A 25944-nucleotide genomic window follows, 5' to 3' on the forward strand; every position below is an offset into this window, starting at 1 on the left:
CTGTACCATAATACTAAATTAGAAATAAGAAAATTAACATAATTAAAAAATAGTAAAATACAACAATGTCACGACGACTGAGTAGTGACAGCTTAAAATCCACTTCAAGCGGAACTACGCGGAGAAGTACTAAACTTTCCAAAGCTGATGTCGGCGGTATGTTTGAGCTTGCTCTTCTTTATAAGCTGCGATGTTAGTTTTTCCTATTTACTCACGCAGCTACACTTGTAATACATTGCCTAATTTTTTTTACAAATTTAGTCGTAATGTCATTAATTTAACTTATTGATTTCTTTTGTTATCAAAATGTGCGACAGTTTACATATAAATACTTAACTGACTTATATCTTGCCAAATTGAAGTAAAATTCAAAAAACTTCAGGTACTTTTAACTGGGATAAATATCTTCAACAAACTGGCATGCCAGCCGCTCCACCAGAATGTTTTAAGCAACAGGCTTTAGATGACATTCTGGACAACAAATTCAAAGTTTATGACAAGCTGGAAGCTAAAGACGCCAGAAATCCTTCAGCAATTAGCGTAGCACATGTGGTTCTGATACAGGTGATACATTGTTAAAAAAACCTAATCTATTTTGTGAATAATTGTTGTTATTGTTATCTGGGAGAAAATCAGGTACTTTTGCTTTTTAAACTGAACATGTAGTTTAGGTTTTAAACTGTAGATTTATTTCGCTTCTCGTTCAACAGATCATAATAATTTTTAAATTAAAATTATCCAGGGTCCAAGGTTGTGTCTTCGACTTGATGGTACAGATGGTTGTAATGATTTTTGGAGAATGATCGATTCAAAGGTTTGCTAGAACATGTTAACATCTTGCAGGCATGTCTGTTATAGATAATTATTATTGAGTTTTTTTAGGATATTTTTCCACTGGGTACTTGTGAGGCACATGGAGGTTTGCTTCAGCCACCACTTGGCTTCACTCGAAATGTTTCAACGTGGCCTGGCTTCTTGCAGCGAACCTTACGAGATGCCAGTCAGGCCCAGACTGATTATTTCCTGGAGGTATGCAGCGTCATTAATTGTATTTTTTTGATAAAAATACTTGAATCTATGTTTATGGTAATAAGAATCGGTGGACTAGATGTCGCCTGCTTGTCATCTACTTTGCATTTTTAATTGTTTGTTTTGTGAAGTTAAGATGTGTGGTTTTCAGTTGTTTTTTTTGTGTCTAACTAACAATTTTGTAAATGCGTCCATGTGATAGCTGAATAGAATGATGTTGCAATTTTTTGGATATTCTTTTTTTTGAACTTTATGTCTTTAGGAACCTGAAAATCCTGAATCCAACAAATTTGAAATTGGGATGAAATTGGAGGCAGTTGATCGAAAGAACCCTCAGCTAATTTGCCCGGCAACTATAGGGGACGTAGATGGTGATCAGGTAATTGGTTAATAACTTTCGTTAATGTTCCAACTGTCTGCATCAAACGTGTTTGATATTTTTTTCTTGTTTAAACTGTGCCATACACATATGAAGTATATTTCCATACTTTTAGGTGTTTATATCATTTGATGGATGGCGGGGAGCGTTTGATTATTGGTCCAATTACACTTCTCGAGATTTATTCCCTGTTGGTTGGTGTCAGAAGAATGATCACGTTTTGCAATGTCCTGGTCAGAAGGGTAAGTTTTATCGAAAATTTTGTCTAATAATTCCCTTTTGTGTGGTAAAAGTTGTCTTAAAATCAATAAAAATCAGTGCGATTGTACAAACACCAGCCAAACTCTCAAAACGATTCATCATCGATTTACCTGCAGGTGAAAATCCAGTTGTTATGGAGAAGTTGAAAATGGCGGCTGAACAAAGAAAGAGACAAACTCGGAGCGTTAAGAACCAAATCGGCTCAAAGTCGACTGTAAAAGGTGAGCTTGTGCCGCCAACATGTCAGCCCACCCGATACTTCTGGGTCAAAATTTAACACACCATACCACTAAAGTTGCGCCGCTTAGGTTTATGTTTGAACAATAAAGCAACTGCATTTTTTTAACACATTCGACTTGACAAAAACACTAAATGCTCCTCAAACATCAGATATGAATCAAAAACTATAAAAATCATACTCTGCTGTTTTAATAAGTAATTGCGATTTTAGAAATCCTGTTGAAGATAATTTTCCAAATGTCTTGAAACTAGGAATATGTAGTGGGCCACTTGTGAATGCAAAGGGCCGCGATTTGATGTATCTCAATTTGTATAATAAAATATATTCAGTGACTTGCCGCACATGCTGACTTCATTTATTTCTAAACTGTCATAGTGCTTGCCAATTTTACCTCTGCTTTTCTTATGTTGTTACATCATATGAAATTGCTGTTTTGCGAGAAAGAGAAAGTGAAAGAACTGTTTTGTTTTTCCCATCATATTGCAGATGTATTAAGCCAGGCTAAAGAAAAACCAGTCCGACGACGACGCGTGAACTCGATCAAAGCTGCTCCATCTGATGAAAAACCTTTGGTTGGTCACTGCTAATAGCAATTTTGTAAATTACTTAAAAAACAAATACAGCTGCCTTACGATCATAGCTTTGTCCTCTTGATGGTTAACTGGGTTATTTGGCAAATTCAATTCACCTAACATATTGTCACTGTGTTTCCGTTATTTTTAATTGATTTGGTTATAATAAATTAATAAATATCGTAAAATTGTAAATGCATCGCCAGGAATTGCCTACTCCAGAAGAGCAAGGTTCTCCTGCTGCTAACACAACATCAGACTCGTCTGCTTCTTCTGACGAGAGTGACTCCTCGCAAGAAGATGTCCGAGAGAAGAAACAGAAGTTGGAAACTGAAGATGGTGAGTAAAATGAATAGATACAAAAGTCTCCAGTGATGAAGAATTTTAGAAATCAAAAGAAGTCACAGAGATTCTTGAAAAGATTTAACTTTCTGGAAAAAATAACAAGTGCATAAAAAGACTTTAAACGTAGAAATATTTTTATAGAAAACAAACATTCACTGACAGAAGCGCAAAGTAGTTTCACTTCCAGCAAAGATGGCCACACTCAGGTGTGTTACAATGTGCTCCTCCACGTATAACTTGTGTTTCGACATTTATCGTCAATCGTCAAAAAAATTGGCTTGTTCAACGTAGTTTTCGGATCAAACGTTGAAGAAATTAGAGCGACGTGTTAGGAAGCAAAAAAGAAAACAAAGACGCCTCGCGAAGGCTCTGAAACGAGCCGGACTTGCCGAAGGGGATGAAAACGGACCAGTGTCGTTAAACCTTACCCCTGAACAGCTGGCATTGCTTGCTTCGCCCAAGGTATGTGATGTACTTTGCTGGGTAGAATCCGTATTTTGCGTCAGTTATACACTACAGGACTTGAAAAAAAACGTAAAGGTCAACCCAGTATGAACACTGGTGAACACAGAATTTGTTTTTCCTGTCCGCTCAGTTTAAGAAAAAGAAGAAAAAAAGAAAAGTAGAGGCTTCGTACACAAGACTAGAAGGTTTTGGTCTTAAAGGAAACGAACAGACAGTTACAAGTACGTTAAGTATTTTCAAGTGTCACTTAATATTATTAGTATACTTAAGCTGTGTTTTAACATGACTTGCCTAGGCGTAGCGCAGAACTTGAAATGACAGGGAAAAGAGAATACATATAACTATACTTTATTGCGTTATTTATAGTTTTTGTAAACACACCTTTACACTTATTACAACCTTTCGCATGCTTACTTATACTAACCGATAACAACCTTCAATAGAACAAATATTATTTACTTTGACCGATTAACCTCAATTGTCATTTATTAACTGAATACACAGCTGCATCGGCCACCTCACCAACTTCCCCCTTTCTTGACGTCTTTTCGTCCCCGCCAACGTCGCTTTTTGGTGTCGACAAGTCTCGTATTGTTCGAGAAGCAACGCAGGGTTGGCCTAAGCGGCTGCTGATAGGATCAGTTGTGACCAGCGACAATAAACTTGGAAGATTTGACAAGACCCCACAAGAGAAATCGAAAGGTTTTAATCATTTTCTTTGTTAACTTCGTACTTTTTCTAACTTGTACAGTCAGTTGCGTTTTGGACGTGTTGTGACTGAAACTGCTACTTTTTGTAAATGAAAAAGCAAATTACAGTAAACTATTTTTATTCAAAACTGTGTTACTTGGTAACCAATATAACTCAGAGCTTGGCTCTACGAGTTTTTGACACTTTCAACAACAATAATCAACGAATACCGCTTTTATGCCCAACTAATGTATGTTTTCCGTTAAAGGGAATGCAGACGACAAGATTTTGAACGAGCCCGCAGTACCAATCCTGCAGTGTGTTTCTACAACAAACGAAGCGGCCCAAGTGTCTCTGACCGACATTTCACCAACAGACGCAGGTAGAAGGAGAAAGTCGCCGAACATATTTTCTTTCTTTCTTGTTGGCGACTACTTCAAAGCGTTTGTCGGTTTTTAGAACGTGCCACTCCTTCACCATTTGTAACCAGCACAACTCACAGCGCTAACGACTCCAGGAAAGATACATCAGAAGACACCAACAGTAGGTTTAGTGTTTTACACAATACACACCAGGTGTAAAGCTAGTCGCTATAGTTAAGTCATAGTAGTTAGTTAAGTTATATAGTTATAGTTACCGCTGCTAATAACATGATTAATGATAAACAGTCCCTTAGCTGTGAATAGAAAATAGACTGTTGTATAGGATGCATTCACTCAGGATTGAGCAGTTTGGACGTTTTGTCACGTAAATACTGATCTCTTTGATGTGAAGTATTTATATGTATAGGAAGATTTTGACCACATTAAATCATTAGTGCGCGCATCCACGAAAACCCGTCTCATGTTATTTTTCAGCTGTTTCGTCCACAACAAACCCATCGGCTGTCAACCCCCTGTCTGGATCGGGGGCTGAGTCAGGCACTCTGAGCCAAGCTCATTCGTCAAAGGTTTCGTCAACGGTGAGCACAACGCAATCGTCGGAGCGCCGAAGATCGCGAAACCCAGCCAGGTGGTCCATCCAGGATGTCATGAATTACGTGAAAGAAAAAGAGCCGGCCTTGCACCAGCATATTGGAATCTTCCAAAAACATGTAGGTTTTTAGCTCTTATGCTCCTGAAAGATTGGCCCCAAAATGAACAGATTCATTTAAGACGTTTGGATTGCAAGAATCGCTATTCTTGCTTGGACGGCTGGAGTCGCTTTGTTTTTGGTAGGTTTTCGCAATCCAGGTGATCCAAGCAAACTTTTGCCGATTTTTGCAATCGAAACAGACCCGTAATTTTTAGAGGACTCGCCTCTCAATATTATTTTTATGTCGATATGGTGTAGTGACGATGTCTACATCGTTTTCTACAGGAAATCGACGGTGGAGCTTTCCTTCTGCTCAACAGCAATAACATTGTTAAGTATATGGCGTTAAAGCTTGGCCCGGCGCTGAAGCTTTGCAGTTTGGTTGAAGACCTCAAAGCAACAATTTCAAAACATTCGCGACAAAAATTGAAGAAGTAAAGCTTTCATTCGTGTACACTATCAGTACCCTTGTGCAACTGTCCGTGTCTTTTTCCTTCTCCCTGTTGTTTTCCCACTGTCCCATCTGCCCGATTGCTAAAGTAACTTGTTTTTGCATCAATCGGTTTTCACTATAACTTAGTTTTTTTATGTCGTTATGTGCAAGACGATGTACTGTTTTGTTGTTATTGATGTAGTTTTTTCATAATTTGCACGCCACCAATGAATCACTATTTTTATTTTATAACTGGTTTTATTTAACGTCGTTTCTCTAAAACGACATTCTTGTAAAGACAAAATTATTATTTTCTTACTGTTTTCCTACATTGTGGTTTTATTTCCACTTCCAGTCTTAACTAAAATGTTGCAAAAGCAATAAACTAGTACACGACCCCTATAAAGCAGTTTCAAGGCATAATGTCGTCGTCTTTGTTTGATCTTCATTTAAATCCTCAATGTACCGTCGTAAAGCGAAAGTACAATGGTATGTGCTTTGCTTCGTGATCTTAAATATTACTGTGATTGTACTCAATTATGACCTGTACATCAGATTCATTTAGTAAGTTAATATAATTATGTATATTTTGTTATCATAGAAAAACCTGCAGTATTTTTGTCGCAAGCTGAAACTATAAGCAAGGATTTGCTTGATCTATACGTTGTAAATTTTCAGCTTTATCGCTACAACTTTGTTGCAACGACTTCGTATTGAGTTTATTATATTAATATTAACTTTTTAACTATTTACCATTGTCTTTACATTATTGCCACATCACTGGTCATACCACTAGTGTCGGTAATCAAAAACGCAAAATATCAATTTTTTCTTTATTTGTAAAACACCTGTGTTTGGGTATTTTGTCGATTATTATGTCTTTAAGAGATCTTGTCTTGTATTTAAAGCAGAAGTACTATTTTTTGTGTGTTGAAGTACAAAAATTCCCTCTCGTTGGATTTATTTTTACCACTTCCGGGAATTATGTTGGTTTCTTCGATTGAATTTCCTTTTGTGAAAACCGCGCATCTTCATTTTGCAATTTTGGCTTGAACAATCATGATCGCCGATTTATTTTCTTGCCTACTGTCTGCTCACTATTGTGTGGTGTATCATGCAAAATATTTTGTCGTGAGACACATTTTGTTGTTTTCTGTGTCTGAAGCCCAAATATACAAAACCAATCGATAAGCCTTCACCTGTACTTTAAAAAACAGACACGAGAATTTGGAGGGCCTCGGAGAGAAGTTTTGGAAGCTTTGCGACAACCGTTTCAAGATTGCAAGGTCGGCAAAATGTTTTTACGAAATGGAGGTAGTAAGTGTACATATGAACTTTCACAAATTCCTCGGCTGCAGTGTAAAACTCGCCGTGTAAGTACAACACGAAGCGGCACAACAGAGCTGATTGTCTTTTTTAGAGCAATACGTATTCATGATTTAGATTTAACGCTTGTTACTGCTTATTGATCCCGGTAAATGAGTTCCAAGCTTGGCCAAGGTTAAATAAGTTATGATTCTATCTGGCTTACTTGAAAGTACACGCAGGCTAGCTCGACAAACGAGTGCTTGATGAAAAGTTAGACAACTTATCAGTAACACACATACCGAATAGTTTGACATCAAACGCTGAGGGTATATGAATTATTACGTCAGCTTGTTTGGCGCGAAATAAAACGACAGAGAAAAGTTAGGGATGTTAAGAGTTTGGCGATTAGGCGGCTTTAGGCCTACCATCATCATAGCAACTAGGCCTATAGCATAGATTAGTCAGCTCACTAGTATATATAAGACGTTTAATTAGGTTATTATGCTTGGAGAAAAGTGACCAAGCTTACAAGGCTTAAAATACCTCCGAAAATAATATTACCTTGCTCATGTCATCTGTAGCTCCGCTACTACACCCATGAATAGGAACTTCTCAAGGTTTCAGTTGATGGTTGTGGTAAATTAAAATAACTATTGAGCAGGAGTAATTTTGGTGGTGTGTTTTGTAATACTAGTGTAGCATTGAAGGAATGTCTTATAATCAGATAGAGGGTCTAGGCTAGTATGCAAATGCATCTATGTACAGTAATACATCTAGTACACAGTGCACTTGTATACTAGACCCATCAGATAGTACCCGTTGTCTGTACCTATGTGTTTCTGTTAAATCTGCAAAATTTCTGTATGAACTAATACATTTAATATATATACCTTAATAAAATATGATTTAATTCAGGTTTTGTAGACCAGTTTAAGTAAAATTTGCACTGTAATTATGGCAGCAACAAGAGAAAATATTGTTGAAGAATTTCAAGAGTTTGATATTGATCTTGAAAATGATGAAATCATATCAAAACTGGTTGAAATTTCAGAACTCTTTGCTTTTGACGCAGATTCAATGGTCAACGAATGGTTGGCTTATCAAAGCAGACATAACCAGACACCATTGACAATTACAGAATTGGAACAGCTAGAGCATGAACTTGTTAACACACGCTCAAAAAGTACTGCAAAAACAAAAACTGACCACCACTCCTCAAACACCACTGATGCTTTTACAAATATCAGTACACCCACTGACGCCCTAGATATTATGGCCGGCTACTGTAGTCCTGGTAATAGAAATAAACTACGTAAAATGAACGTTCAAACTCCTGTTGCTATCACCCCCAATTCTAAGTTTACACGAATGGACGTTCAATTCTCCCCCCTCTTTTCACCGCCATCATCTGTGTCAAAAGGTTCACAAAAATACTCGAGTAGGATAAACTCGGGTGAAGTCACTGCACAACTATATGAAGGGGATTCACCAAACACTGAGTTTTGGTTAAAAATGACTGAGAATCGGTGTGCAGTTCGATTAAATTCAGCATCATCGAAACCGCAAAAATACATGTTCCAAAAAATTATGGATGTCTCTGATGTATTGAATGATAACGTGGAAAGCATTGCCGAAGAAATCCAACAAGCACACAAGAATCAAATAGAAACTTACGCCCCGTGCTCTGCCCCATGCCAGAGTGAAGTGGTTGTAGTCGGTCAGATGCGCAGCGAGTCCAACACACGCCTTTTGCCCCAAGGGGTTGTATTGGTTGGAGACAGGGTAAATTCATTTGGACGTAGTGTGCCGGTGGACTTGGAAAGATTAAGTGACTATTCTCTTTACCCAGGACAAGTTATGGCAATGTTGGGGACAAACCCAACAGGAAGTAAATTCATAGTTTCTAGAATCTTTACTCCAACCTGCAAAAGCGGCAGAATAGAAGTGGGAAATCCAAAAGATTTAGCCGATGATGATGATCGGTTAACAATAATAGCTGCCTCTGGCCCATTTACGACATCAGACTCGCTTAGCTATGAACCTCTACTTGATTTGATTTCTGTTGTGAAACAAAATCGCCCTGATGTTACCATAATAATTGGTCCTTTGGTCGACAGCAAATGTAATTTGATTGAAAACGGCTTAATCGACCAAGCGTTTGGTAGTTTGGGACAAAACTGGATTAACTTCATCTGCAATGCGTTAGACGGATACACACAAACAGTGTTTGTGCCATCACACAGAGACCTGTTTCATCATCCAGTTTACCCACAACCGCCATATGTGTCTAGGAAGAGAGAAGTGAGACCCATTCCATTCAGTAATCATGCTCACTTAAGTTTAATCATTTTGTCTTTAACTACCGATGAGTTGTTAAACCAAGTGTAATTGGTATGCTGTAACAAGAGGTATGTTTCAGAATGTACATTTCGCAACAAATCCATCTACATTTAAAGTCGGCGATGTGAATGTTGGCGTCACATCTGCTGACATTTTATTTCATCTTGGTGCGGAAGAGATATCTCTGAGTCAGACCTCATCTTCTGTTGATCGTTTATCAAGACTAACCGGCCACCTTCTAACTCAGAAGAGGTAGATTGATTTTATGTGATTAAAATTTAGCTATCACTCTATCAGGTCATGTAGGCAACTTAATTCGCAATCAAAAAATTGTAAAAAACGTGGTGTGTACATGGATGTGTGGTGTAGTAGAACTGTTTCAATGCTAAGGAACAGAAAATGACGGCACTTTTTCCCTTTTAGTTTCTATCCTCTATACCCACCACATGAAAGCATGCCCTTTGATGTTCTTGCAGCTGAGCAAGGATGCCAGCTACCAAACGACGTTGACGTTCTACTGTTGCCGTCCGATCTAAAGACTTTCGTTAAATGCCTCAATGGACGAGTTGTTGTAAATCCAGGAAGGTTGGCAAAAGGTTTGAGCGGTGGCACCTATACACGCCTGGTGATAGCAGGGACAAGCAAAATGCGAGTTGGGGCGGAGATTGTTAAGATCTAAGGAGTAAAAAACTAGTTTTCATTGCATTTTTATATCGTTATATACAGTTTATACTTAGTTGGCGCTTGGCAGTCAGAAAAGCTTTTTTTACTTTAAAACTTAGTGTGAATTGTTGCATGCGCCACTACGTTTGGACAATAGCACATGTCATACGTGCTTTGATATAAATGTGGTATTTGCATTGTATAATCATCTACGATAAGAAACATCTTAAGCTTGGAGGTTCCGTTAATTTTTGGTTTTATTTTATACAGACAAGAAAGTGATATTTACATGATATTAAAACATGCATGAATACATAAAAGCAAGTTGATGCTGCACAAAAGGCGGTTTACAAATTTTGTCCCGGTAGTATGCTGATGAGCAAGCCAACTAAGCAACTGTCCAATGTGCACATGGCAACCTTTGCTCAACCGTCACGTTGACACCACATTTAGGCCGATTGCTAGAAAATAAACATTCTCCTCTCCATGGCTTTTGTCAGCGGACAGGTACCAGTCTATCAGACTATGTCTCTACTGGAATTCTTATATTACTCTGGTGGTGGGCATCAAACCATTGCCAGTTTCCATTTCAACATCGTTCATTGGCAGTGGTGCTAAAGGAGCTGTGTGGATGACGTTTTGTGAAAAATAGCCTCCTTGAAAGGCCATTTGTTGTTGTTGCTGCTGCTGTTGTTGTTGTTGTTGCTGCTGTTGTCCATTGCAGTTATCCAGAACACCGTCAACGCCATCAAGAAAATGAAACTGGCCATTGGAGTCAATGTCCATTTTTGCAATGACTTCGTTTACAAATCGAATCGAGTCTTTTATTACCTCATCAGCCAGCTTATCTGTGCTATCTGGGCCTGACTCCATAATGCTGTTCATTGTCAAACTTCCCATTGAAAGTGAGCTGCGGCTTTCAGAAACCTGGAGAGCAAAGACGATTTGTTACAAAAGACTGAACTCTGATCACTGACAAGTTCACAAATGTTAACTTATTGACTGATGTGAGTAAGCTTTTGATTATACAGCCTTTATTCGAGAAGTAATCAGTGTTAAAAAACTTCAGTTTCTTATCATTATCACCAAAGAGCACTGGTAACTGCGGCAAGAATACATGATTGTTTAAGGATGGTAAATAAGGCCTGTTAAGTTCATACTTTTTTGAGAAGGAATCGAGCAGCAGAAGGAATCATATACATTGTCACTAAATTCTTTTCGATGGGTGTTTTGATTGACCAGTTTTGCCCGAATGACCCCTTCACTTCAATCTGCAAGGAAATTATCGCAATTAACAATACCGTCTCAAAAAGTTCCGAATTTTTATGCTGGGTTTTGAGAAATAGTCCAGAGATTTCATGGATGTCAGTCTGTGGACCTTACCTCAGGCTTGGCATGGCCTGTAGCATGGTAACGGCGAAGAGCTTCGCAGAATTTTCGATAATCGAACAGCTTGATGCGATTGCTACGATCCAATCTGTCTGGCGTGTGCCCAGTTGATTCGGGGCTCAGAATAAATACCTGCGTTAATCAGTGAAAATGAGACAATGGAAAAAGTCAAAGCTTTGCAGTATGCTAATTACATGACAACAGCCCACCCTGCTCTGGCATAACCGTTTTGCATAGAAACAGCCGTCTTCATAGTTAATGATTAAACCACGTTTCATGTTCTCAAGCACATGCTTTGTGAAGGCAGTTTGCTTGGTTGAAACCGTGTAAGAGTCACACTCCACAAGACCAACCTGTAGATAAATTTACCCAACTAAGAAAAATACTTCCTGGTATTACTTCAGTTTATTACGTCAAAACAGCAGCGCTTCTTTTAAACGTGCGGTATGAGAACTAAAGAAACGTATGTATTCTTATAATTACAGTACAGTCTTATAAGCCTGGATGCCAATTGGTCCGGTTTATAATAATACTGGAAAAACTTTAGCGACTGTGAAAATATGGTACTTGATTGGTCAAGTAACCATCCAGTCCTGGGCAAGGATAATTTGGTATGTTAGTTTTAACAAATCAACAGTAAAACAAACTTCAAAGTATAAATCATGAAAATAACCTGCTGTAATGACTCGGGACCAAATACAATGCTAGGCAGGTCATAAGCTTCTTTTGCAATGCGCTGTAGAGCTGTATCACCATAGTGAATCCGGCAGCCAGTTTGTTCGGTAATGTGTTCTGTCATGACTGTTATCCCCCTGTATCTTATGTAGATATCCATCTCATGTGGTTCTGTCAAAGCAGTACAAAACTTATCTTTCACCATACAGATACAATCTATTGATAACAATTAGTTGGTCATTTTTATAAAAACTTAATTGATTGCATTAAAATTTATGCGTTTTGCCCTTTAATGCAATTCTTCTTTTAAGTAGAAATAAAACCGCAATAATTCAAAATAAGGCAAAAAGAGAAAATCAGTTAATAAATGTAATAACAGCAAAAAGACAACATTGCAACAGTTGAACTACCTGGAGCCTTGTCTGGCACTTGCAAATCGTACATTCCAGGAGAAAACATCCTCATGTCCCCCGTGCTTGCCTCACTCTGCTCGCTATCAAATTCCAGGTCCGTGGGCAATGTGCCTGCGCTCACTTCACTTCCTCCTGGCGATGCCACTCCGCCAGGAAGAGGAGGACTCCTCGGATCCATACTTGCATTGTAACCCGAGTCCTGTGAGAATGTCGGACCGGTGAGCATCGATTTCTGCACTGAGTTGCTGGCTTCGGTTGGCGAAATGAGGTCGAGCTGAAAAATACAAAGTTATTTTTACTTCCATTTCAAATGCAATTTCGGTATAATCGACAAATAAATCTTTAAAAGCTTTTCGCCATAATCATACGTATCCATGAAATGTGAACTTTACTTCATAAAAAGATTTGAAACAAAATAAATTAATTTTTTAAAACATTTCTGAAATTATTCATTATTCAAAAAATTAATTAGCGGAAGACAAAATCAGCATCTTGAAAATTAATTAGACCAGGATTTAAAAAAAAACTCACTAAAATTCACATATTACCTTATTTATGGTGTAATAATCTTGATTGGTGACTGTTTCTTGCATTTGCAATCGACCTGAAGAGATAAACCTTTTTAAGTTTTATGTTAAATACCAATAGTAGTATTTATTTACCACATTTTGCTTGCTAACTCAGAGTTGAAATGACTGGTCACATTACTTCGATTTATGCAAAGTTAGGAAAACTGACAGCAAATGTCCATGAAAATGACACTGGGTTATACTGTAATAGACACTTGTAGCCATCAGTGTTTACATCTGGCAAACAATGTAAACTTCTTTACAACCTTTCCAGTAGGTTCGACTCCAACCTGTTCAATAAAACTCACCAAACTCCTTGCTCGGGTCGGTGTTCAAGTTTATGTGAGATATTTGCATATTCTGTGCAGCTCCATTGAATGGAACAGCATGCTGTTGTGGATAGCCGAATGCATAAGGGTGCATATTATTATCTGCAATTACATAATTTTAATAAACAGCTTGAACTTGCTTAACAGATGTGCAGCATCAGAACATATTGTGTTTGTCCATAATGTTTGCTAATGTATATTCTTGACAATGAGTAGTATGTTTATAGTGTACTGCTTTTGCTAGAGCGGAGAAATGGGCTTAAAAATCTCTATACACTCACACAGGAAGTAGTTTGTATATGTATTAACTTTTTAACCCTGGCGCATATTTTACAGTCATGCTAACTTTCATCGCATGCGTAACTTGCGGATATTACGTAGCGCTGGAATTCATTTTTATAACGACACAGCTTATGTAAGTTATGTTCATTGCTTAAAGCATTCTTGTTTACATTTGCATGGTGTTGTGAGTGCATTATAATATAAGTGAGAAAACAATTGATGGCAGGGAACAAAGAAACACATAGCTTGCCACGGTTTGCATATTTTCAACAGCATTGAATTTTACCGTTCAGAAAAAAAAATTTGCTGCGATGTATGTTATTATTGTAGTTATTGTAAAACAAGTTGTATATAGTTCTATAATAACTGGTCTATTATAAAAGATAAAAACGAATTTTATTAGATCAAATACTATCCCCAATGACTTGGCATTTAAAAACAAGTTAATAATGAACAGGAGAGATATCATTTTCTGCACAATGAAAAACAAGTTTGGCATATCGATTCTAAAACTTGCCCGAGGCATAGCAGATTTAAAGAGGTTCGTTATAACTTTTCGCCTGGGGCAGTAAAAAGATCTTTTTGCAACTTAAAATGGCCAGAAAAAAAATGGCTCTTATTTGTCCAAAGTTTATCGTTAATGGAAAATCCTAAGCTATTTTTTCACTCACTTGCTGTGTGTGGTGGTGAAGATTCCCTTCCCCAAGTGTTCCGCGGATAGATTTCAAACTCTGTTGCTAACAACAGATTATGTTAAAATCAGAACCACACTGCTAATTTAAATTCACAACTATTCCAGGCATTCTTACCAGCTATGCAGCGCTATTGTATACAAGGTGTAAGTAAATGGCTAAACAGGGCTATAAATTTTTGTAAAAAATTAGTTCACGAAAAGCAGAAGTATGGTAATGATATACATACTTTTATCTGGCTCTGGGAGTAATTGATAAACCCTGTATGGGTCATTTCCATCTAAATGGCTTCGATCCTTCATCTCTTTTATATCAGGTAGTTTATTTAAAGCGCACCGCAGTCGCGTTTTCCATGTTGCTGCGTCGATTTTGTCGCCTTTCTTAAACTTTCCACGATGCTCCGCCCATGCCTGCAAAACCAAAATGCATCCGTGTTATAAATATATTCATTGTGCGTGTCGTTTTTATTTTATGCCTCTGCGATTTCTGTAACTGGCAAACATTTGCCATCAATGGATTTCCTGTACCTTCAAATTATTTTAAATATTGGTTTGTTTTGAGGGTAATTCCCTTCAAGTACCAAGTCGAGGAGTGAACATAAATCCCACAGAAATAATACAAGCAAGAAACAGAGGCAGAAAAATGTTTTGTAATTATTCGCATATAAATGAGCACTGCTAAGAGAATATGTTAGTTGATCGAAACCTGCAATTATTTGTGACGACATCAAACCACTAAGTGAACTCAGGCTCATTGTGAATAGGAAAACAAACCACTGCGGATCCACCCAAGGCAGCATGAATTTCATTTAAATGTTATTGGCTTATAGTCACACTAGGTGACAGTAAAATGGGTTTCGGAGGCTATCTGATCCAAAGACACTCACAAAACTTCTAAGACAAACTGACAATTATAAAAAAAAATAACCCAACTTGTTTGCAAATTCAAGGTGGATAACCCAAGTCAGTTACCTTAGGGACATTTTTAATATACAAATAAAAACCTTGAGCAAAACTTTACTTCGCACAACGGTAAATCCCCCACCGGTAATATCGGTGGAATGTTAAGGTAAACCGCATCATCGTCATCGTGGAATTACGGTGAGAAAATGTTGAAAATTTCCAAAAAAATAGTTGCTTTACCCACATGAACACGTTTCTTTCCCGCTACCCGCGGCGTACTTTTTGAGCATCAGAAGGGTTGACGAATTACCGAACCCTAAAAGAAATACCAGGACAGGGACCAACACCACCATCTAGATTCTAGGTCTCTAGGACAACAGTATGTGAAACGCGGTGGCTGAAGATTTGCAAGTTTTTACGAACACTCCAAACCAGTGATACTTTTACTGGTCTTAATAAACGCTTTCACATAAAAGATACCTTAACGTCAAACGAAATCGAAGTGAGCTTGATTTTGCGTATAAGCCTATTGCTATGTTAGTTGCACCAGAGTAAAAGTCCCCCGCGTTGTCAGGTGACAAATATTTTGCTAACATTTGAAACGTAAGTGAACGTAACAGACGTAAAACGTAACGTAAAATGGCAACAGACATGATTGTCGTGCTAAAAGGGTAGGGTTTGGAGCTTAAATACCTACTCATGTGTTAATTCTTTATATTTAAAAAGTACAGTAACTATTATTTTTACGTATGTGTGAGAATAATAACTTACGAGGAAATCGTTCCCAATTACTTTCCGTAAGATGGCTTACGTAATTTGGACAAGTACAGACCTCACCGACACAAACAACTTAACTACGCAATCGATAAGCCTGGTCAAAATGCGCCTGTTTTTCTCTTGTTTGCGTAAAGTTTTTGGTCATTTCTCTTCTCTTTCTATCTTGAGAAAACACGGAAATTTTTCCTTCGAAACTACGATTTCCGATCACCGTTTTCACCTAAACGCCGCATTTAAGAATCTTTTCAAAATTAGTATGTGACACGTCAGATGTCAAGGTTATGACAATTATAGTTATATTAGTCGGAGCTTGCAAACACAAAATTGTACAATACGGGGTCGTCAACACCTAATTCAAGAAAAATCTTGAGTATGACGTTATAGTGGAAACCAATGCTTCCTTTTTGGGTAGTTTCGTGTCTTGATCATGTGACCCGCCGCATTTCTTAAATTTTATTAATATGGTATCGATCCTTCATTTTATAAATTTTCTTGTCAAAAAAAAACGGTATGAGCTTCTGTGCAAAAAACTAAAGAATTTTACCATCGGGTCAACTAAAATTTCACAACTGTCCATGTTTTAAACCTGATGCTTTCTGTTTTTTGTCGTTGGTTGTTGGTTTTAAATACGACAAACATAAAACTATCTGGTTTAGTTCAAAATCTGCTGTCAACTTCATCTTCGTTGTTACCCTGGTAAGGCCTAGTGAATTCCTTTTCCTAAAGGCCAATTTACGATTACATAATTAAGAAACTTCTAATACAATAATTGTGTCGAACTTAAAAACGAAAGCTTGAGTTATTTGACGATCCAACAAAAAGCTTCTTACAAAACAGAGGGTAATCATTGTACGTCTGGTTCGTCGATTGTTTGTCAGCAGAAAACTTTTTGGCCAATTCTCTTCTCTTTCTACATTGTGAAAACATGAAATTACAATTTTTTACCGTTCCCATCTAAAAACGTATTTAAAAATCGTTCCCAGAGTTATGACGTGACATGTTGGATATCAACGAATCAATTTATATCAGTCGTATTGTTTTCTACAGAATGTTAACAGCTAATCATTGTACTGCAATTTTTTTGGATATGACGTAATACTTGAAATCAACGCGTTTCTTTATTCGCACTTGGGCAAGCTGGTCACGTGACAAAATCTGGTTTCTTCAAAGGCACTACGATATCGATTCGTTCGTTTGTTTAAGCATCTTACGGAAGGTGAAATATTGAATTTTTAACGGATGACCGTACAATATTATTTACATGAATAACACATAAATTCTAATAATGTATTGGCCATAGACATATTGAATTAGGCCTTAGTAACCAAACAGAGTAATTTAAACTCCTAGCACAAGTCACCATACAATAGGCATAGCAGATCTTGCTTCGTTATCCGCAGGCGAGCTAAAGAAAAAAAAACACCAGACTCATCATCTTTTGCAATGTAAGCCTACTTCCTGTCAGAAGACAGCGACGTAGATTTCTCTTTGCTGAGTCAGAAAGCAGTCTGTGATCAGCTCATAGCAGTTCTGCTTGAGAGACCAACTTCCGCCAAAAATCGACATAGTTAAGCTGATGAAAAGTGAAAGATGTATGCATCGATTTTTGGTCGCGTTATTACTTGCTTGTTTCGCTTGTTGCCAATTTACCGATTCGTCTTATGTTTTATGATATTTAATCTGGGTATAGCCTGGCTGTATCAAACAGACACGATTTATAACTTTTTGTTAAGAGTCAGAATAACACAAGAGGCTAAGGTACCGACAAACTGCTTCTTCTATAATATGAAATCCGATATGGTGAAATTTGACTCGTCAAGGAAATACCTATTGTACGTCGCTTTCACACCAATGCCAGTTAATTTTATCAAAATACGACTATGTTGTCGTCGTTTGCAGCCATTGAGTATAGGCCAGGGCAACGGCCACACACACAACGATACCAAACCTTTGCAAAATGATCGAGAAAGGCAAGGTTAAAGCCAAAAGCAGACGTACATTTTCTGAGCTTCAAATACAAATCGGATTGGGTCGTTAGTTTAAAGACTCGCACAAAGTTTCCATTTCACCAACATCATTTTCAACAAATGTCAATTTGTATTTGAAACTTTCAATTTGATTTAGTAAAAAGTAAAAAGGAGTGGATTTTCCACGTTGTTGTGGTTCAACAAACATTGATTGACAAAACCAAAAAATCTTCAAACGGTTGGAATGTGAACGAAACGAACCCCACGACTGAAACCAACCTAGTATTAATTTTGCAACGGGTTAATCGCTGATACGCTGTGTTTACACGCTTCATCAACGAAGACCGCGAAGCGTAGCGGTCTGAAGACAAACATTTGGCTGCTACAATGTAGGTGAATGACACCAGTGGTACACCGCATACACTGGCAAAATAGAGTTGAGCTGTGTACGCTTGACTTAGTCCCTATACTGGTTACAAGCAACCGTACCGATCATTGATTACCTTAAAAATTCTACAGTCTTCCTCCTTCCAGTTGTTTTTTCCAGCGTGCTTCCAAGGGATGCGGAAAATCGTATGACTCGGATCTTCCCATTGAAGGCCCGGGATGGTGCCGCTGTTGATCATGTCTATCAACCAATACCGCAGCCGTTTCGGGGGTTCATTTTTTCCACTGCTGGTAGACGTGGTTGATAAAGCGGGTGAACTAGGATTCGGGGCATCGTCAGTGGCCGTACCACAATTACCGGCCCTGGTAAGACCAGACTTCGGTGACGGGTTAGGCGTTTCGGTTCCTGAAGTCATTATTTGATTCATATGTTGGCCGCCCAGGTCTGTTTTCATCATAGAATGTCTGAATTTCTCAAATGCAGGCGTCACGCACCACTGCAGGTAGACTTACACAACAATAGCAACGAAGACAAGGTGATTTGAATACGAGTATGGTAGGTATACAGCTAGTAAATTAAATAAGCCTGCGTAACAATCACAAGTAGTTAAACAGCAACGTAAAAGTAGCTTCCGCTTTCTGCGCAATTAAATTCGTTAACGGGCTTCCTTTGTTACGATAACCTTCCCAAAGTATTATCTAGATTCTAGAATGAAAGGACGCATCAGCGTTTTGTTCCAGTATCCTACTATGGCATAGAACACCAAAGCCACATAACTATGCCTCGCCTAGACGACAATCTCACAGTTTTGCTATTGGGAAGTCCTGGCATTACTTCCGCTGTGGAGAATTCTTACCATCAAGCTTGCATTACAACGCCAACCTACGTCAACAGTTTATCAACCGTTCGCCATTTCGTGATAAACGCTACAGAGTGGTTTATATAGGAAAAAACCTTTGTCTCTTTATTTCTCTTTTTCCCCGTCACGCGTGGCTGATTTCCTCCAAAAAGAGCCCTCGGCTGTAAACAGATTCGGAAAGGTCTCCAGCGTTTTTCTTTGGTTCGTGCCCATACACTGTCGTTTATTTTAGGATGTCGTGATAATGGGAATATGAACGGGGCTTACCGGTCTGGCGTAATACGTTTCCTATCTCGTATCAAGCACGTTTTTCGAAAGCATTTTTGCTTGCGAAACCAGCGTTGATTTTCGAACTACACCTTTCAGAAAGTAGCTTTACCGCGCTACTTACTAAATATTACGAAGCAAGTTACCTAGTCCTTACACATAGATATAATTGATCAGTAGAACTCGGGTATGATTTCCATTTACGGCGTATATAATTTTTCTACTAGGCTAGGTTAAATCAGAAAAGATAAAATTTCAAGTTTAGCGAATCTACGCAAAAACATTTACATTTCAGAATAAAGGATGTAATCTTCGTCATCTAATTCAACCATACCAACTACCGACCGAAACCGGATAAAACCATCATTAAGGCCCATAAACAACTGCCACATCTATGCGTCCACTGGTGCTAATTTTTGAGATAATTTAATTTAATTTAATTGTAAAACTGCACTAAAACAGACTTCATGGGAAGTTTGCAAAGAAAGCTACTATGCCAAGATAATATATAACCAGCTAGTTCATGCCTCGACTACCGTGAACTCATTGACACCAAGGTACTGTAAGTATATAGTTGCGCTTGGTTGACGAGCGTTAAATTCAGACGCTGAGCAAATATAAAACACATTTGTCATAGGGTCAGAAACACGTCCAGTCGCAGAAAAATTGGTGTGTATGTCACTTGCTCGGTATCTAGTGCTGGTCAGTTTGACGTCATAGGTCTCACTGTACGACAATGACTTCTGCTTCTGGCTAGCCTTAGTAACGAGGTCGGCATTGCGACACGTTGACGGTAAGACAATTTTTTTTCCACAAACTTAAAAATCGAAAACAAATGGATAAACCAACCACAAGGCGGTCAAACCGGGGTAAATATTAACAACCTCTGCCAAGTAAACCACATTCCAGACTCAACTGACCTTCCATCACTATACATTGAGCTGTTACCAAACCACAACAAATACTATCGAAAACACAAATCGGAAACTCTGAAATGTAGATACCCTTCCCTTCCATTAACTTTCAAACTACAAGAGGGCCCTTTAACATTTGGAGTAAGCTTATAGAAGTGAGCACGTTTTCAGCAGAATGCGGAAATCACGTCACGTCACACACGGGCTTTTTTTCTTTGGTAGGCACCGAGTTGTGCATCGTTGGAGGCTGTTTTTTCGTGACGTACCGTGTCGAGTGATGTAACAGATACACCCAAAATAGGTGAAGAGTTTGAAGTTTCAAAATTTTTTTCTTTGCGTTTAACAGTCGAGTTCTTTTCAGGTCACTTTTTCCAGTTAAAACAGCCACATTTTCAACATAACTCACAATCAACGATGCGTAATACTGCTAGCTTGCACTTAGCCTTCCTAGGTTCGAAACTAATTATTTGGTTGAAACAAATCACGTCTCTGTGAAATCTTTTTATGCAAAGTAATTTTAGCAAATTTCAAAGCGATATTTTTGCTTTTTCATTCGACATGGTTGATGATGCTATTCATGACACAGCTCAACCAGTTATCGCCAAGAGAGTGTCATGAAACGAGGGGAAGACATTTAAATAGCTAATCCGCAAATAAACTGCAGACTTCATAAAAACGTGACCCAGATTAAATTACTAACAACAAAATTTTATTCATAACCGAAACTTGGTTAAATATTATTTCTAAGATATTTTCAAAATAGAAAAAAAACGTTTCTTACCAGCTGGATAAATTGATAAATTGACTTGAGGTTGCAAGTACGCATATTGGTGGTAGGCATTGGTTTGTGGCGTAAAGATTTCGGTTCGGCTTTCGTTTTGTCGATTTCGTGGTTCCAACAGCGTAGCACCTTCAAAAACGAGCTGCGCAGCTTGTGTATCTGAAAAAACAACCACTTGTACTACCGTCAAGTGCCCAATACTTAGTTTTAGGAGTGATGTCATATACCTATTATATCACGTACGGTACGAAACCACATATACCTAACGAAAAACTTAACAGTGAAAGCGCATGCAAAGCACACAAGTAGGAATCGAAACTAGGGTCTGACAGCACAATAGCGTTTTAGTGTCATTGCATTTCTTGGCTAAAGAGGAAATTCTAATGGTTTAATGCACTTCCTTTATTACGATAAACTCGATGCTTGTATTAAGAATGTGAAATTTTTAAGGAAATCAAATCAGCATTAAGGGCTCACGATTTATAAATAAGCCAGATTGGCAGATTGTGTACCGCAAAACGTTCCAGACAATACCAAAGCTAGTTTCGATTGAAATGTAGTTAGAAGTTAACAATGATGTCTGGGTGGCTACAGAACAATTGATTGCATACATTTCCGGTCATTTTTTATTGTTTTCTCTGTGTATAGTTATATCAATAATTTACAATAGGTTCAAATTTACTTCCAGGATATTTTATATAACTAGCCTAAATGTGGATGTATTTTGTCCTACTGAATGGGCATTCGCCAGAACTTTCCATTATACTGGCAGCTTACTATATAACATATTTAACAAATCATGATGGATATAGTTATAGAAGTACATCGGACAACATCACTGAAGGAAGTGTCTAAGCACAGTTAGAACATATATTTAACTAAACTTTTTTTTTAAGTTTTTCTCATTTGATATAATCTATAAGTATCTTCTTCTTCTTAATGCAGTCTCACGGACAATGAAGTACTGTGTGTGACGTCCACACATCCGTAGATGAATGTTATCCACTACTTCCACGGCCGAGCTATCCAGGAAGACGTCTGCGTATTTCCTGGAATCGATAGCTGCTATAACATGCAAGTCATTCTTAGACTAAAATTTTAGGATAATATTTGCTACATTTTTATTATACAAAGCAAACATTCAAGAAAAACAATTAAAACACCGTATATGGCAACGATAATTATAATCACATTGGTTATCGTGTATTCTTTGACTGTACATATACGAGATAGAGCTTCAACACAAATCTTTGCGTTTGGCCGCAGCTTCAATCATTGTAGCTCGATCTCCAAGTCTATAACTAGCATAAGCAAAAGAAAGCAGTAAATGGATGGAGTATGGGGGAACTAATAGAGTTTTGTCATATTATTTATTAATAAAACATACGTGCTACACAAATGGTGCACATATAGTAAAAAATGTAAACCTTTTCTATACGACGTAGGTAGCGTATAAAATCATAAACGGAGGATGAGTAAACTTGCTCTAGCAGTGCAGCATACCTATATTTTAAAGACTATTTCTCTGACTTACAACTTGACGGGACACGCCTTTTCAATCAGCATGAGATTTATTTCGTTTTCTTCGAAACCAACTTTTTGGTTTTGGTATAAAGTGAAGTTTGTGAAAACTAGCTCCACAGTGTAAGTTAGACTTATAGCCTATACGTTACAATTTAAGCAAATAAAAATGGGTGAATTGGTCTAGCGCTACCCAACATTTATCTTAATTTTACATGAGTTTGGATTTATAGGCAAAACAAAACGGGCAAAGGTTGTGACAAGAATAAAATTGAAAGATGGTGCCATTTCTGTCAGTCGCATTTTTTTCATTTATCATTTATTCAAGTGGGAAAAATATATAAGCAACGGCCAATTTTTTATCTAACTCAATCTTTTATGTCGACGCACGGAAGAAAAGCTGTGCACATGTAATTTTGATTATAGCTGTTTAAATTAGGTCTTTAGCAAATCTATTTATACGAGAATGTAAAGCCATGCTAAGTAATGTTATTCAATCGGTGACTTTCAACGGGTTTTTTTGTTTTTCTCTGCTACTAATTTCCTCTAACACGTGATCTTGAATACCGTGTGAGGTCATAACGAAAAGCGGTAAGTACCAGGACTCATCTTGCACTAGTCACTCAACATCATAATGAAAAACTTAAACTTTTTTACAAAACAAGCAATAAGTTTTTATACTTAGTACATTTAGCCTATTTGTACATGAATAACATGACCACAAGCAAAGCGTCAATTGGTTCAAATCGTGAGCCATTTGTGAAATGTGGTCACAAGCACCACATCATAAACATTCAAATCTGATTATCATCCTGATCTAAAATCAAATTTAATAACCCAATAAAAAATTGTTTCATAAATCACTTTTTCGGTCTAAAACCGCAATTTTTCATATAATTTGTCCAGATTGACTTGACTTGACTTGGGTTAGTATGTGCTGACTACTTGTGTTGACTTGTGCTGTTGCGAAGTATGAGCAATTTATGTCATAACATACTTTCAAAAGTGGTTTCCTTTATAATATTTCTTAACTTCTGCTGTGGTAGATTTGGATTATTCGGATGTAAAGGAAAGATGTAAAGGCCTACGTTGCCTAATCATCGTTTTTAATAATGCATATAGCATAAAAGGTTAAAGATCATTTCCAGAAATAATAGCCCCAAATAACAGTGAATCTTGTGTGTTGTTCTTTTGAAGGTTCTTAAGCCTTTATAATGTAATTAAATGTAAATAACAGCTATCCAAAGCATTGTATCATAATTTATAAACCAGTTAATTAGCTTATTTCTTTCTTTAATTTGGGTTTGTAGTGATTTGAATTTGATTGCAGTTTTTAACCAAAGCTTGGAAAGCAATAAATAATAGACAAGCTAAAATTAGTAAAAAAAAATATTTTCTTATACCCGAAATTGGCTGTAAACTTGCTTAAAAATTGTTTTGTCATGAAGTTATCAAAATGTTTACAACGGTAATTGCTATTTCTCGTCAATACTGGAAAAATAAAACTGTTTGAAAGTTTTTATTAAATTAATAATAAAAAATTTTTAAAAAGCAACGAGTCTAATTACATATTCACAAATCATGTAAAATATCAATAATATATTGTTAGTATCTATCAGTTAATTAAAGAAATTAATCACATTTCCACATTTAGCCTAATATATATAATTAGGCTATAAACTAATGTAGCTATTGTCTAATTACTTTCAAAATTCAAATATTTTTTTCAGATATATTTATGTGTTTATTAAATCCATTTTTATAGGTATTAGCTGTATTTAAACAAAATGATCCAGAGAAAATAATTAAGCCTCGTATACTTTCATTAATGACTCAGAACAAGAAGGAACCTTAACGTCTCATCTCGGAGTCTTGAAATCAAGTAAAGGACCCACCTTTACTTTTACCCGCGTCAAAATATATTGAATTCGATAATAGTTTGATTGTTCTTATTTTAGCTTCTGCAAATAAGTTATAACTTAGTCTATTAAAGGTTATCAATAAAAATTATTTCTTGTCACTGACTATTTTGGATACCTACATTTGCACTGTTGCAATTAATTTTGCTCATTTTATAATAATTTTCTTCTCGTAAATGTTTTTTATTCCAACCAAAAAATTTTAAATTCCACAATTCAATTCTTAATATATTATGATTTTTCAATAATGAAAACTTGCTTAACTGACTATTAGGTCTAACAAAGAACTTTCTACAACTACAAAAACGCACACGCAGTTACAGAAAAGTTCATTGCAAATGCTTACAGGTCGAGTGTGTACAATAGAAAGTTACATGTTATACGGAAAACTATTTTCGTAGGTTTGTTTTCTCTGTCGCTATCTACGTACAGTTGTACAGTTTTGTCGTCTTCCATTTTTTTCTTTGTTGCTTATCATGCTGAACATACTAATACGATTTGTGAACTGATAGTCTAAGCTAAAATCTTTTTCAAAACCAATATAAATTAGCTATAAATTTTTTTTGTAAAATATAGTTGAATATATGCACCTTTACATTAATTCATCGAAATTCCTTGTTGAAGATCATGCTCTTCATGGTCTTTTAATTTTGAAAACAGTTTTGAATTTAGTCAAACTAGACTTTGATTCACTTAAAATTAATTCTGTGAAACAAAAAAGTATAGCAAACAATAATACGCTGTATTGAGCTCGTATATGAATTCGATGATTTTATAGAAAAGAGGCCACGCGAAAACAGAAGTGACTTATTTTGGTTTTAAAATGGCCTCGCCTACGCGATGAATATATATCCCGCTTCGAACTACTTTTACCAGCGGTAAGCTGTTTTGCCAGCAGCTATTAATCAAACTATGGTAGTGTAACAATAGCATTCATACAGAATTATATTAAAACTTATGAAAAATTTTCTTATTGACCTTGCCTCATACAACTTTGCAGCAGTCGCCAACCAGAAACGTCTTCCGTCAATAATAAACACCATAGCAAAATGCATAAACATATATTATATTTACAAGCGAGTTTATAAGTCCTATTATTTTATACCTTCCCCACTTGACCTAAGTCCTGCTTTTTATATTATATGAATGCAACCGAAATGATAATGTTTTACTACCCTACCATAAACTAGTAGCACTCTGGTGGATAAGCCTATCATTATGACTATGATGGTCGGATAGCCTACCACGTGCTGTAATTGCCGCCATACCTTCTCAGTTGATTGTCAACTGATTAGTCTGTCATTAATTCAAGACTTTATTCCGACGACATTTCCACACTTCAGATAAAACAAGAGACGAGTACAGCCTGTTGTGCCTAAATTTGTTAAGATCTGAATCCAATTCCAATTGCTGCAAACGCAACAAATGGCAAATCGAAACAGCCAGCGGCTTTGCTGTGAGTTGATTTGAATTTGGTAGCGATTACAACGCTGGAAAAGC

The 25944-nt window shown here is 37.0% G+C and overlaps 3 protein-coding genes across 6 annotated transcripts; 2 read left to right on the forward strand and 1 right to left on the reverse strand.

Annotated features, from left to right (window-relative positions):
- The first annotated feature begins 17 nt into the window (after positions 1-17).
- On the forward strand, positions 18-6680 carry LOC143470188 (uncharacterized). Its single transcript, XM_076968145.1, has 17 exons — positions 18-156; positions 383-564; positions 743-814; positions 883-1029; positions 1292-1408; positions 1524-1650; positions 1786-1890; positions 2397-2482; positions 2689-2821; positions 2969-3033; positions 3119-3289; positions 3423-3513; positions 3797-3994; positions 4251-4364; positions 4442-4525; positions 4840-5075; positions 5342-6680. The coding sequence occupies exons 1-17, from the start codon at positions 66-68 to the stop codon at positions 5492-5494; spliced, it is 2172 nt and encodes a 723-aa protein (XP_076824260.1). The 5' UTR covers positions 18-65; the 3' UTR covers positions 5495-6680.
- A 1036-nt stretch (positions 6681-7716) lies between these two features.
- On the forward strand, positions 7717-10048 carry LOC143470423 (DNA polymerase alpha subunit B-like). The gene is made up of 3 exons (XM_076968550.1): positions 7717-9098; positions 9217-9389; positions 9561-10048. Exons 1-3 carry the CDS (start codon positions 7752-7754, stop codon positions 9814-9816), a joined length of 1776 nt encoding a protein of 591 aa, XP_076824665.1. The 5' UTR covers positions 7717-7751; the 3' UTR covers positions 9817-10048.
- Positions 10040-25151, reverse strand: LOC143470421 (interferon regulatory factor 8-like). 4 transcript variants are annotated; one of them, XM_076968549.1, is made up of 14 exons: positions 25035-25151; positions 22196-22305; positions 21889-22069; positions 21005-21163; positions 14379-14559; positions 14129-14194; positions 13155-13277; positions 12826-12881; positions 12275-12551; positions 11863-12035; positions 11399-11542; positions 11184-11321; positions 10961-11071; positions 10040-10727 (listed from the first exon to the last, which is right to left on the reverse strand). In XM_076968549.1, exons 4-14 carry the CDS (start codon positions 21062-21064, stop codon positions 10344-10346), a joined length of 1713 nt encoding a protein of 570 aa, XP_076824664.1. In that variant the 5' UTR covers positions 21065-21163; positions 21889-22069; positions 22196-22305; positions 25035-25151; the 3' UTR covers positions 10040-10343. The 4 variants fall into 4 exon arrangements, with proteins under 4 accessions (XP_076824664.1, XP_076824663.1, XP_076824662.1 ...); XM_076968548.1 differs by having other exon boundaries at positions 22168-22305; XM_076968547.1 differs by lacking the exons at positions 21005-21163; positions 21889-22069; positions 22196-22305; positions 25035-25151 and adding an exon at positions 18299-18786 and having other exon boundaries at positions 14129-14188.
- Positions 25152-25944: the final 793 nt, after the last annotated feature.

The sequence above is a fragment of the Clavelina lepadiformis genome, chromosome 9 (genome assembly GCF_947623445.1).
Source record: "Clavelina lepadiformis chromosome 9, kaClaLepa1.1, whole genome shotgun sequence".
Lineage (NCBI taxonomy): Eukaryota > Metazoa > Chordata > Ascidiacea > Aplousobranchia > Clavelinidae > Clavelina > Clavelina lepadiformis.